At 38.3% G+C, this 13,686-nt stretch overlaps 1 protein-coding gene across 3 annotated transcripts in view; it reads left to right on the top strand.

The window, feature by feature from the left end:
- The window catches only part of kcnd3 (potassium voltage-gated channel, Shal-related subfamily, member 3), a 129,933-nt gene that overhangs the window by 112,127 nt on the left and 4,120 nt on the right, over nt 1-13,686 (top strand). For all 3 annotated transcript variants that reach the window (XM_007557704.2, XM_016674101.1, XM_016674099.1), the window contains 3 exons: nt 9,128-9,229; nt 13,033-13,065; nt 13,174-13,266. In XM_007557704.2, coding sequence (XP_007557766.1) covers nt 9,128-9,229; nt 13,033-13,065; nt 13,174-13,266 — 228 coding nt within the window. The remainder of the gene's footprint in view (nt 1-9,127; nt 9,230-13,032; nt 13,066-13,173; nt 13,267-13,686) is intronic.

Genomic DNA, 13,686 nt, shown 5'->3' with positions numbered 1-13,686 from the left:
CCCATTACTGCCTTCAGCAGAACACATAGTGTTTTTAATGCTCAATAACCTAATTGACATACGACCTTCCCTGTCATTAAACTAACCATTTGCAAGTGCCACTAGTCATTTGCCATGGCAAAAACATCATTTTCTCCACACTTCTCACCAACAAGTGGTCATGTTTCACAGAAAATTCATTCCTCCCGAGGTCATTTCTTAGAATAAGGCTAGGTTCAACTGAGAGCTAAATCAGAAAGCAATTTTTAGATTGCCTTTCACTTTATTGAAATGACGTAAGGAGAACAGATGGGACGGAAGGGAGGAGGAGTTATTGAGGGGAGGATGTGCAGCATTAGTCCCCAAGCATTTTCCAGCCTCCTCTTCATCTCTCTCCCATCACTCTTTTTTTTTTTTTTTTTTTTTTTGGCCTCCTCATCACACGAGTCCTACTACCTTCCTACCCGCCCCCCGCTCACATCAATCTTCATTCAGGTCTAATTGTTAGCTGTGAGCCGAGCTCCCCTTACAATTAACCATCCATCTGGGTGGCGGTGAACAGACAGCCCCTGATCTATCTCACTGCACAGAGAGCAGCTACATGAGGATGCCACCAGTTGCTTAATGTAGCAGGAGGGAAAACCCACCAGAGGCTCAACGCTGGATCCCATAGTCTGTAGCGCAACAAAATGTTTCCCTCTCCATGTTAATTGAAATATATTTACTGTATTTTCCACCCCGGATTATAAGTCGCTTTTACTTAGTCCATTTTATTGAAATATACTTTCAGTGTTTGGATCATTATTTCACTAAATCTAAAGAAAGAGAACAAGACAAAGAAAGAAAGAGAAAGTGCCTTTCTCTGTTTCTTGTTCTTTTCTTTAAATCACCTGTTTTTTGTTTTTTGTTGGTTGTTTTTTTTCGCCTTCGCTCCGAAGGCTGAAGTCAAAAGTTGAAATGACCTTTGTCTGAGAGTGTTTTGGCCTTCTAGACAATCAATACAGTTGTCTGCGTGTTGCAATAAGATAGACCAAAAAAAGGAGGCAGAGAAGCGTTGATGGGCTACTTTGTTGAGCATGGAGTCAAGAGAAATGACAAAAAGAGAAAATAGGACCGCTTTGCAGACAGAGGCGCACTTTCATCTACAAAGAAGAGCCAAACCCTCGACCAGTGTTAGTCTAAAGCCGACCTGTCAACAGGCCAATAGTGTCGCTGGATACAATTTCCTTAAAATCAATTTCACCATTCTTCAGGGCTTCCCATCTGCCTCCCCGATGGGTTTTCGAAAAGTCCCAACTTTTCTTTCCTGCTCCCCGAAGGTCTAATACTGTATTCCTCTTTTTCTTCCTTATATTTGTATTTTCACACTGCAGCTCACCTAAAGCGGTTCAGACTTATTTCCTTGTGGCAGAACTGTCATTCTGTATGAAAGCAACTCTTAAGATGAGTGGCAGCTGCCAAACAAAATAAGTCTTCTCACAGTTATTTATGTGTGGGTGTGGAGGTGCTCTTCCTCATCAGATGGTCTCTTCTGTCACTCGCAGGGTTCCGGGGAAGGCCCGAGGCAGAACCTAAACCCGTCTCAAAGCTTGATTGCTCTGCTTTTTATGCAGCCAGATCTTACACACAAACCAAAACCACCGTCCCCCACTATGTGCTATGATTTTCTTATAGCTTTCCCTTTGGACCAAACAAAAAAGAAAAAAATTGTGTATGATGTCAGTGTATACAGCTTTTTATTTATTTGTTTTAGAATATTTTAGATTAGAGTCCTTGGCTGGCAGCAAATAAAATAAAGTATTTGCTCTGGCGTGACTCTTTTAGATGTGAGCTTCAAAGAGTTATTGATCATATAAAACAGAGAAATAAAAACAAACTTGGCGCTCACCGATTTGTTTATTTGCAGTTTTCGCATGGACATGTTTAGGCAGATTCAGTTGCTCATACTCGCATCACCACTATCATGATTTGTTGACAGTATGTTGTAAAAGTTTATTTTCTTTAAACTCTTGATTTTCCAACGCTGATCAATTTAAAGTTTAACAAGAGCCAAAATATTTTTACACTGAATAACACATCTGCTTGTGTTTGCTACTTTTTATTTTTCACTGCAGGGATCAAGTTTATTTTTTTTAGTTATTTATTTTCCACTGTAATCAGGTTTTTAAAAGTGCATAAATAGAGTTGTTTCACCAAACAAGCCTCGGCGTTGGATAAATTTAAATGAGATGTTAATGGCATTCATTCAGAATCCACTCTGAATGAATATGTTTATTTATTAGCATTTAGTTTATAGCCAAGGTCAATATAATACCACTCTCAAAGAACAGTGTTTTGGGGACTTTAAAGTCACAACATAAATATGATCATAAGTTGGAGCATTTTTTGATCAGGGGAAAAAATATTTTCTGCACTCTTAGTCTTAGAAAAAAAAATAGACCATATAAATCTCCCTATCTTCCAATAAAGTATGCCGGCATAGGATTTCATGAAATAAATTGTCTAAATTATGTTTTAAATCCAGTTTTTGCTTTTCCCTTATTCAGCATGTATAACCCTTGTAATATGGAACATTCTGGTTTCTCATGAAAAAACTAATAAACAAATCTGAAATCTGTAAATAAAGTGCAATGAAGGTAACACACACATAAAATGTTTCCCTTTGTGTTAAATGAAAATAACAGGATATTTTCCTGTTTTTATTTTATTTAGCAAACATATTAGTACAGTGCATGTTCTTATTATGCAGATATTACAACTTTACAGAGATTATTTTCTAACTTCATTCACTATTTTTTTTATTTTATTTTCAAAAACACTGAAAATAAAAGTTGAATCACTTAAAGTCCCAGAACCAGGAACATTTCTTGCATCTGCTGGCCTCATTTGCATCTGTTTATATTTTAGTGGAATCTGATTCATGAATGGGAAACACAAAAGATGGAGAGATATTAAAAAAAAGAAACTAAATTCAAAATGGACAGCTTTGTGAATTTACTCATTTTATTCATCAGCGTTATGTGCTGTCAAAGTACTCTGTAGTTTTAGGTTACTACGTTTCCTTCCTTCTGCAGATGACTATATTTTTTCTGCACTAAGCTTTCTTCATATTGACTGCGGGTCGTCATTCTCTAACAATTAAGATGTTACTGAAGTAAGTTTTCAGACTAATTAGTTTCAGGCCACAAAGCAATATTTAAACGTACCTGGCTGTTTTTGAAGGCTTGAGCTGTCCGTACTCTTCAACACTTCGGTTAACAACATACCCTCCATCCGTGCTTAAAGATCGTAGCACAAGGTTGTTGGCTTGGTCCCCAGCTGGTGGGCTGTTCGCCAGCTGGGCACCAATCAAATCCAGAAACTTGATGTTGGCCTCCAGGCGAAAAAGAGGATCAGAATACCATTTCTAATTTTTTTTTTCCTAAATTAGTTATGTCCTTTGTACTACAAAGAAAAAGATGTTGTTAGCAGTAATGACATTTTTTCTTTCTTCATTACAGCAGATCATCAAAAAATGTATAGTTAAAATCATTTAATTTATTCAACTATTAGTATGAGATTTACTGTTTCTCAATGTTCCAGCAGTCATGGATCCATCCATCCATCCATCCATCCATCCATCCATCCATCCATCTGTTGCACACTTAATAATAAATCAGTGTGGTGTTGCGCAGGTTCTTTTATTTTGACAATTGCTGTGGAAACATGAGAGCGACAGTGAGCGCCTTCACTGACCAGCCGTTGCTANTTCCTTCTGCAGATGACTATATTTTTTCTGCACTAAGCTTTCTTCATATTGACTGCGGGTCGTCATTCTCTAACAATTAAGATGTTACTGAAGTAAGTTTTCAGACTAATTAGTTTCAGGCCACAAAGCAATATTTAAACGTACCTGGCTGTTTTTGAAGGCTGGTGCTGTCCGTACTCTTCAACACTTCGGTTAACAACATACCCTCCATCCGTGCTTAAAGATCGTAGCACAAGGTTGTTTGCTTGGTCCCCAGCTGGTGGGCTGTTCGACAGCTGGGGACCAATCAAATCCAGAAACTTGATGTTGGCCTCCAGGCGAAAAAGAGGATCAGAATACCATTTCTAATTTCTTTTCTCCTAAATTAGTTATGTCCTTTGTACTACAAAGAAAAAGATGTTGTTAGCAGTAATGACATTTTTTCTTTCTTCATGGATCCATCCGTCCGTCCGTCCGTCCGTCCATCCATCCATCCATCCATCCATCCATCCATCCGTCCATCCATCCATCTGGCTGTCTTGAAACCTGAAACGTAAAAATAAAAATAAAAATGTCATGGAGTTTTGCATACATACTTGAAAATTTTGCTGAAATACATCAGAACTTTTTTTCTGTCCTGAAAGTTTTCTGAAATGTTTAATTTTCAGAATTTGTTTGTGCGTAACTCAATTTGTCAGAAAAAAAATTTCTAATATATTAACTCTAATACAACTCAAAGCACAACCTTAAATTAGGCTGAAAAAAAGGAAGAAAGCCAACAATAAAATGACATAAAGCAAGAAAAATAGGTGAGAATTTTCAGCTAATATGTCATATTAAAACATTAACAGGTTGTATTAGTATTAATAGTACTAATACTAATATTAATCAGTCACTCATAACAGAATGACCTCTGAGTGAACACCTGGTAAGTGGGGGTGTAATACCCTTAATAAATTGTCTGTTCCTCTACATGTCAGAGATACTTTAATAAACATACAGTAAAGTCTAAAATTAATCGGTAATGCTGTTGGAACTGATATGGTTTGTTTTTTAATTATTTTTTATGATATATCCCTATTCAGAAGGGATACTTCTGGAAAAAAAAAAGATGCCTAACAAAACCCTTTTTTGTTTCAAAAAAGGTTTTCAGATGGTTTAGTTTGGGAGTATTTCATTGCACATATCAGAATTTCCATGTTTCACTCTTCATAAATTAGCTTCTTGAATGTAGTGCTTCAGAGGGGAAGTCTGGAATTTCCATGTGAAATGTATCAATCGTAATGACGGTTTTAAGATGAAGGACAGACTTTTGCATTAAAGAATATGGGGATGTGTTTGAAAACAATTCATAAACATTAAAGACCAGCTCTTGTACTTTTCACAGCTTGCAAGTGGTTTTACATTTCAAGCCTGAGTATGTTTCCATGTCTAAGCAGGGGCAAAGACGCCATCTGTGTGTTTATTTCTTCTCTCGTGCAGTTCGCACAAGACAAAGTTATTTTTGCCTATTAACCATCCTTCCGATAATATCCGTATGAAGGTGTTCAATATAACCCTCCTTGCTCTTAACAATGCTTCAGCAAGAGTACATCCTCAGTTTTGCATGTTGTGGTCTGAGACGGGAATGCCCTGGTCCCTGAGGTCCCGGGAATCAATCAGAACTGTGAAAGTGGATCTACTCTGGCAGGACATGTTTTCAACGTCCCCTCTATTACCTCTGTGCTGCCTAGCAACTATTGCCACAGTCATAGGCTGCTGTTTGCATGGTGACCCCGGCTGAGACAATCCTATTGGCTGAGGAGGCAGGAAGGTTATTCCAAAGTCCTTTGGGAATGCTGTGCCAAAGTGAATGTTCATAGTGTGTGAGGGCACAGAGAGAGGAAAGAAACCTGTCAAGGACTGCAGGGCAGGATGAGATAATGATTCAGGAGAAGAAGAGATAAATAATTTCACGAAAGGTGCTATCGGTGCTTGTGTTTAGATATTGTTTGACGTCCATTATCTTGTTTTTAATAGAAGTTGTGTGAGGATATAATCTTTGATTGCCATTTACTGCCATGACATCTTGCATCTTTTGCGCATTTATAAATATTACAGTCCACAATCTGCATGAGTACTCCAATGATTTTCAGAGGTTTTCTATTGCTGAAATAATCCTATTTGGAGAAATCTTGCATGCAACTTGCTACAATCCACATAATAGACTCAGAAAATATGGAGAAGATTGCTTTGGTCAAATGAGACATAATTTGAACTTGTAAAAAAAAAAATCCTACTCTTAACATAATAGTCAGAACTTGGCAGGAAAAGTTTGGATCAAAGAAAATCATTATGTTAGAATGGATTTGTTAAAATCCAGACCCAAATGACTAAAACTTTGAAAAGTTCAAAGGGGTGGGAATGCTTTTATAAACCTCTGTAGAACTCATCCAAACCACCAGTTAATCCTCAGAAGTGCATTACTTGGAAAGGGCCCTAATGCACCCATCCAGTCCCACAACATCCTATCATTTAAACATCTTGAATATTATTCAGCAGTTTTTTTTTCTTCATCACAGCCATCTTTATGAATCCATGCAATAAAAAAAAGCTAACAGACGACTTTTTAAATATTTTTTTGTGGACACAGACTGGCAAAGTCATGCAGGGACAATTCAAAGGTCAGTTGTTTTAATTTCACATTTCTTGATTGGGAGATCCACACACTAAAATGGTTCTCATTAGTATCAATCAACAGGGAGCAAACAGCATGGAGTCAAAACTTTTATGACTGCGTGGATGGAAGATTTTGACTACTTTGCCCTATAAATAACCCCCTACATGACATGGTAAAGTAACAAGATTCATAGAAGCTAGCTTCAAATGAGGCCAGATGCCTTGGCACAGTCATAAAGTGCACATGGACACGGGAATCACTAAGTCAGCAGTTTGGGTGCTTAGCACCTGCACAACAATGCTACCTGGAAGCAGTGCCCTGCAAAAGTCTTTTTCTGCAAGACTGCAAATCTTGCAACAATAAATCATTTTTATTTACTTGCCTAATACGTTTAATAAATTACTTGCAAGTCTTGTGCACAACATAACTACAGTACTGGATGAGCAGCCAGAGGTCGAAAGGAAGCACTCACTGATTTGTTTGGTCGATCGAAACTTCAAAATCCTGATGCATTTATTTTTAAGTTTATGCTTAAGTTTTATTTTTCAGAAGATTGTGAATGTTTGGTATTCAAATGCAAATAAAGCTCTTTGTCAAAAAATACAAATAAAAACAAGAAGTGTAGTCAAGTCATAAAACACAAGCGATGAAATGAACGCTCTGGGTTGCTGTTAGAAGCACCATATTGTGATCCAATGTCATATGAATTTAAAAATAAATAAATAAGGCGTTGTAATACATTTGGAGAAGTGTGCACACCCTTACAGAACTCTTGGTTAAAGCAGTCTTTAACCCATTTTCAGCATTCAGTCTTGTTCGGTAGAACTCTGTCAGAGTGATAAATCTAGACTCGGCCACTTTGTTTTCCTACGTCACCGTGCAAAGATCCATCAAATTTGTCCGCCTGGGAGGATGCATCATGTCCACAGCCCATTTCTTGTTGTTCAACAGATTTTCTGTCAGGTTTAGTTCTTTAGTTCTGGACTCTTCAATTTTCCTCTGACAAAGTGGTTTGTTTTTTTTATTTTGATGTACTGTTGGACTCTGTGATTGATAAGAAATTTAATCCCTCTTCATCCTCAGCTTTCTCACAGACACCTTCTGGTTTTGGGAGAAAAACTGGCTGGCAATCTGAACTAACAGGTTAAAAATCCTCAATTACATCTAAAGAAATGTATTCCCAGAGCATGATGCTATCTTCACTATCTTTCACTTTGGGCATTGTGATTTTGGGAATTTCTTTTTTTTTATGATATGTAGAGCTGCTTTTGTTCCAAATAATTGTTGGAATCGCAACCATATGATCAAATTTAACTACATAAAATCATAACACTTTCTCCCTCAAGTATTTTTTAAATGGGAAGGCCTGGAAGTATTTCTACTCAAGAAAGTACTGCCTGTGCTGTGGTATATCCATCATGCATTTTTAACCTATTAGCAAAAGGAGCAAATGTCAGAAAATCATAAAAGGACAGCTAAACTTAAGAATCAACATCAACATAGTATTTGGTGTGTGGCGTGCATTTTTAATCTTTTTTTCACATTTTTTGCAAAAAATATGATTTCGAAATGGCACATACTGTAGCCCTTCTTCAAACAACTTTGGATTGTTCAGTGCTGTGCAGCGCACCTTTTGTCGGCTGTTTTCTCTTTTAGCTGCGTGTCATTCTGAGACTTTGGCAGCAATAAGAAGATGAGCCCTGTGGAAGCTGTCAGGAACGTCACACCTGATATCTCATCCCAGAAACAGCTTGGTGTGGCTTTTGTTGTTTTATGGAAAGCAAAATGCTCTTTCACAGCTTTCCAATAAATAATACAGAGTGTTCCAGCTTGGCTATATTTTAAACGCAGAACAGTGAAAAACAAGTATGTGGGGTTTCTAATTTGAGAAAGTCAGGAGAATATTTTTGTTTGTGATGTTGGTCTTTTCATTCTCAAATTTCATCTGTCTCATCTTCTCTCTCTTTCTTAATTAATATAAAGACAAAAAAAAGCATAAACACATACAACACTGTCTAATTTCTTTAATGGATAATATTTCCAATGTACTCACTTCATTCTGTGATACTGAATCAAACACTATATTATTAAAGAAATACTTCCTATAAAGATTTTAAAATAGCTCCTCCTGAAGGATCATTTTACTGTCTGCTGCTCTTGCATAAGGACCTTCCTGTCCACGTCCCTCCCTGTCCCTTCTCTGTCTGGTTCGTATCTGTTGCAGTGTGCCTAACAAGAGATTTGACAGCCTGAAAGAAGGAGCTTCTTCGCAAACCGTAACCAGTTAACTTGATGACTAACCCTGCACTTGCGACAGTCCTCACTTTGAGCTGAAAAGTAGAGCAGCGTGGCATTGAACTCTTACAATTTTTCATTTAGCCAGAGAAAAGTCACTAACATGGTTCAAGCAAATTGAATTCGTTTGTTTTAAACGGTGCAAATTACTGTATGACGCTCAGGTGCCTGATTTATGCCGGATTTATCTGCTCCAACAGCTGCCGCTCTTAACTGCTTTCTCAACCCAAGGACTGTGTTAGTGTACGATTCCCATAAATAATTCATAAGTATATTTGAGGATCAGAGTGAATTTATCACCGGAGATCAGAGAGAATGCAGTAGCACCGCGTGGTGCGATCAGAGAGTTCACAAGCGAAAAATCAAGCACGTTGAAGCTTAAATCAGTGCAGTGTCAGAGATCCCCAATCATCTTGTTATAGGATGTGGTATATGCCCTCACTAACAGATTTTCATGCTCTTTGCAGAAAGCTCGCCTTGCCAGGATACGACTATCAAAAACAGGAAGCTCGAGTGCCTTCCTCCACAGCAAGCGCAACGGCCTGTTCAACGAAGCTCTCGAGCTCACGGTAAGACTCGCCTCAGCGCCACATCATTTACTATTCCGAGAAACAACCAGCCGCACAGGACACAGGCAAAAGTGTGCATAGTTTAAGCGGTGACACATAAAACCTGACCCGTGCCCTATCCGAGATTCTAAATTCAAGCCTTGCTCCCTAATATCCATTAATTATCCCAGCATCCCTTCGGAGGAACTAACTGTGTTCTCATTTGGCGAGCGGCACATTTAATGTGAGCATCGCTGAGCCCAGCTGCCCAGCTGAGGAACAGGCTTGAGGCGTTGTGGCAAGAAATGTAAACACAACACAAGGATGTTCCCTGCCTCTCCAAAATCTAGCGGTTTACAAGCAAGCACTATAGTGGCCCCGGGGGCTGACACAGCACAAAAACAAGTGTTTGTTCCACTTTTCTAACTCAGTCTTCCAGTGTCTTCTTTGCTGTATCTCTCTCCAGCAGAACTGGTGAGGACACAATCAGATTGGCACCAGTGAGACTTGTTGGCCGAGAAACACGCAACACATTTGCAGCAAGGCACTGGAAACTATAAACCTGTAACTGTATTTTTGGAAAAATGTTGTACTTTTTAAACTATCAATTAGAAGAAAATGTCAGACGGTTCAAGTTATATGAGAGCAAGAATTTCTGTTTTTGCAGATTTAGTCGTAGAAAATACCTCCATGTTCTCATTGCATACAGAACTCCATGTCCCAAAAGTTTAGTTTTTATGCGCTGTGGCAAAAAATATCTTATTATTTTTGGTTTATTTGTGCGCTTTAAGTACATAGCATTCCAACACCAATTCCTGCACATTAAAAAAAAAATGTTCCATAAACATTTTTATTATCAATAAAGTCTGTCCCAACATAAAGACTTTGTTCAAGTAAGGTGGCATAATTATTGTCTTCTTAAAACAAAATGTTTGCCAAGGGTGTGCATTCTAACTTTTTAAAACACCTCGTTTATATATTATTCAAGTGCCGAGAGAATGAGATGTTCTTATCCAATGTCATAAAGGTTAACACAGAAATATGTTAAGTCAGAGGTTTCCCACAAGCCCAGGCCTCACAATCCAATATAGTCGATCGATATGTAAAAGTTTGTGATCACTGCTGTGTGTGTGTCTGTGAGTATTTAGCTCATTAAATCTTTCCCTCAGACAACTAAACGAAAAATCCTTGGTTTCTCACTGCTTTTTAAAATTGTGAATGAAAAAGAGTTTAGTTTAGTTTGATGTCATTACCAGATTGAAGATTTAACATCAGAGTTAAATCTAATGGAAAAAGTAGCAAACAGGACTTGGTCCTGGTTACTTGTTAATTTTTCCTTTGTGAAGCTTCTGATCAAGCAAGGAAGAAAAGAAAATGGCTAGTTGGTTCTTATTAACTCTGCATCACGTTTTGTGTTTATCTTAATATTATCTGCTTTAAGGTTTCTGTGACAAACCACTTTACCCGGAGCGCTTAGCCCAGCAGTTCAGGGTTGTTTGAGCAGCAAGGTCAGACAGATGGTTTTTATTGCTGTTTCTGATGACTGGGTGGAAGTTAAACAAAATGTTAATCGCTGTCAAATGTTTAATCGGTAGGAGGCTTTTTATTCACAGTACGCCCGGCACCACGCAGAGCGACACAATGTGTTTTGTCACCCGGCAGATCAAGCTGTTTCCACTCTACAGTATGGTGGCCACCTGGGTAGTGAGGCATGGCCGCCTCCAGATAGATAGACCGCTGATACGGACCTGTAGTCACATGTATGGAGGGGGGTGTGGGGCGGACAGAAATAGCTCACACCTAAACACCTGTGCTCTGCTGCTGCTTTAGCTACAGATAAGCAACCGCGACACAAGTGAGCCGAGGAACACTGAGTCATCAGCGCAGCAATGTACCCTCTCAGCACGGAAAGCCTCTGTTTTCAACACCAGCCACATGCTCAACAAGCAGAAAGATCCTACTACCATTCTTCCTAATGCAGCATTTTGCTTGCTTATCGCTGTTATGAGGGATGACAGCAGTACTTTTCACTGAGCTTACAGGTACATCTGGGGAGCATAGAGGCAACTTATTACAAGTCTGTAAGTAAATCATAGCAGGAAAGAGATAACAGGACAAGAACACTGATGAGGCACCTTACCCGGATCGGTGTGACGATATTTCCAGACGTTTTTGGGTCATTTTTGGGATTATTTCTGGGTTAATTTAATATTGAGTTAAATTATTACCCAACATCTCACCGACACCAGCAACCCTCATAACCCCACAATTACAAGATGGATGGATGGATGGATGGATGGATGGATGGATGGATGGATGGATGGATGGATGGATGGATGGATGGATGGATGGATGGATGGATGGAAAAAAACACATTTAGCTGTACCCCAGTAATTAAGATCATTAAAAAGTTCATGTATTTCATTAACTTATATAAAACAGTAATATATCGTTGAGTTATTTTACACAACATAATATATTAATCACCTATTTTGATTAATTTAGTTGACTAAAACCTATAAGTAATGAAAAGGAAAATCTAACTTCTGTTTCTCAGAAAGTTAGAATACTGGTAAAAGATAGTTTTTTGATACAGCGTATTCACTCTGTATTTGATCAAGGTTCCTTTTGCATAATTGAAAGGCAGCAGGAAGGTGATCACCCTGTGGCCATGCTGTGCTACCTGGAACAGGATGCTTTGAAAACAGTCATCAGATGATCTACATTGGCGTCTCTGGTGTTTTTCATCTTTTCTTTTACAATACCCTAGAGATTCTCATGAGGTTAATGTTTGGTACCTTTTTTGACAACATTTTCCTTCCACTCAATTTTTCATTAGTATGCTTTTACACAGAACTCTGCTAACTGAGCTCTTCTTTGTGGCTTGCCCTTGTTTTTTAGGGGATCCATGACTAAATGCCAAGCCACCAGTCCTCCCTGTGATTATATACCATAACATAGCCATGGCAAAAATATTTCTGAATAAAAAAGATATTGACTTGAGGAACTGAAATATGGATTTTCAGTAACTTTTAACAGAAATGATAAAAAAATATATACAGAAATAAACATTTGAAATATATAAGTCTCTCTGCAATGAATCTATGTTATATGAGTTTCACTATTTGAATTTAATTCAATACGATAAAGCAACTTTTTGAGGTGATTTGAATGGACTGGCAAGGATCTGTTTTCCAAATCTTTCTAAAGAAGTGATTTTATCTTTCTTCACAGTGGAAATATCTTCTATAACCTTTAATCCTTTCTAGTTTTAGTGACTAATAACACATTCTTGCAAAAAAAATTACCAAGTGAACTCACAAAAAGACATATAGCGGTTTTACATTTGTTCACACCTTGTTCATCAGCTTAGCTATAACCAGAACTTCCTTCAAATATCTGCAGAGTTGGAAGTACCACCGACTTTTCATGCAAACTTTATTTATTTATTTATTTTTTATGCAAGTAAACACATAAGCGTCAGTTCAGTGGTATAAAGCATAAGGAATATGGTAAACAAGTCATTAGACAGTTCCCTTTAGCGAACACAGACAAGTAGGCAAAATGTCATAATGGAAATTTTATGTGAACTGTATACTGAGTAACTATTATGTGCCAGAAATGCTAGACGTTCCACCCTCCCCACACAGGTCGGTGTCCTAGATGTTAGAAGACTTTCCTCTTGGGGTTTGGAATAGTAAACATTCTCTGTCTGACTGGCATGACTGTAAACGCTGACGGCTGTCTTTTCTCAGCGCCGAACTGTGAACACGAGTAAAACTCTACCTGTCTTGTTCTCCTTTTGTCTCCTTCTTCAACTCAAGCAACTTCCATACAAGATGAACCTTTCAGATCAGGTACTGAGACGGCATTCGGCGGCACGCCTCCCACATCCCTTCCAGACAGAGAGAGAGAGTGAAGCCTAACGTTCGTTTCGTGTTTGTGTGTGAATTCTTCTATTCCAGGGTTCCACTGAGGACGAGAAGCGTTTGAGCAAATCTACCTCTCTAATAGAGAGCCAGCACCAACATCTGCTGCACTGTCTGGAGAAAACCACAGTGAGTGCATGGCTGCTGGAGCTTCTGGAACTGAGTACAGTCTTCTTCTATCTGTCATGAGTGTCTTTTTTTTTTCCATCATCACACTAAAATCCACCAGTCCTGACTGTAAAAATACTTCTAAAAGCTGAGTGTAGAACCACAGCTGAGTTAATAAGAACTGAGCTCTTTGCACAGTGCAGTACATTTCATTCTGACTCGCTTCATTTAGCTTTTGATACACATTTTCCATTTTATCTCTCACTTAGCCAAGCACAAGCAGTTGTTCTAGCATGCTCTGATCCGTGAGGACCCAGACTCATATTTAACAGCCTCCTTATCTGTGAAAACAAAAACACCACGCAGTAATCAATATAAATGATTTCTTTGTGTGTTTATCTTGTAGGGGGCAAACATTAGCATGGAAACAATTATGTTGGC

Source organism: Poecilia formosa, unplaced genomic scaffold (genome assembly GCF_000485575.1).
Source record: "Poecilia formosa unplaced genomic scaffold, Poecilia_formosa-5.1.2 Scaffold90, whole genome shotgun sequence".
NCBI lineage: Eukaryota > Metazoa > Chordata > Actinopteri > Cyprinodontiformes > Poeciliidae > Poecilia > Poecilia formosa.
This window is presented reverse-complemented; position numbering and strand designations above follow the sequence as displayed.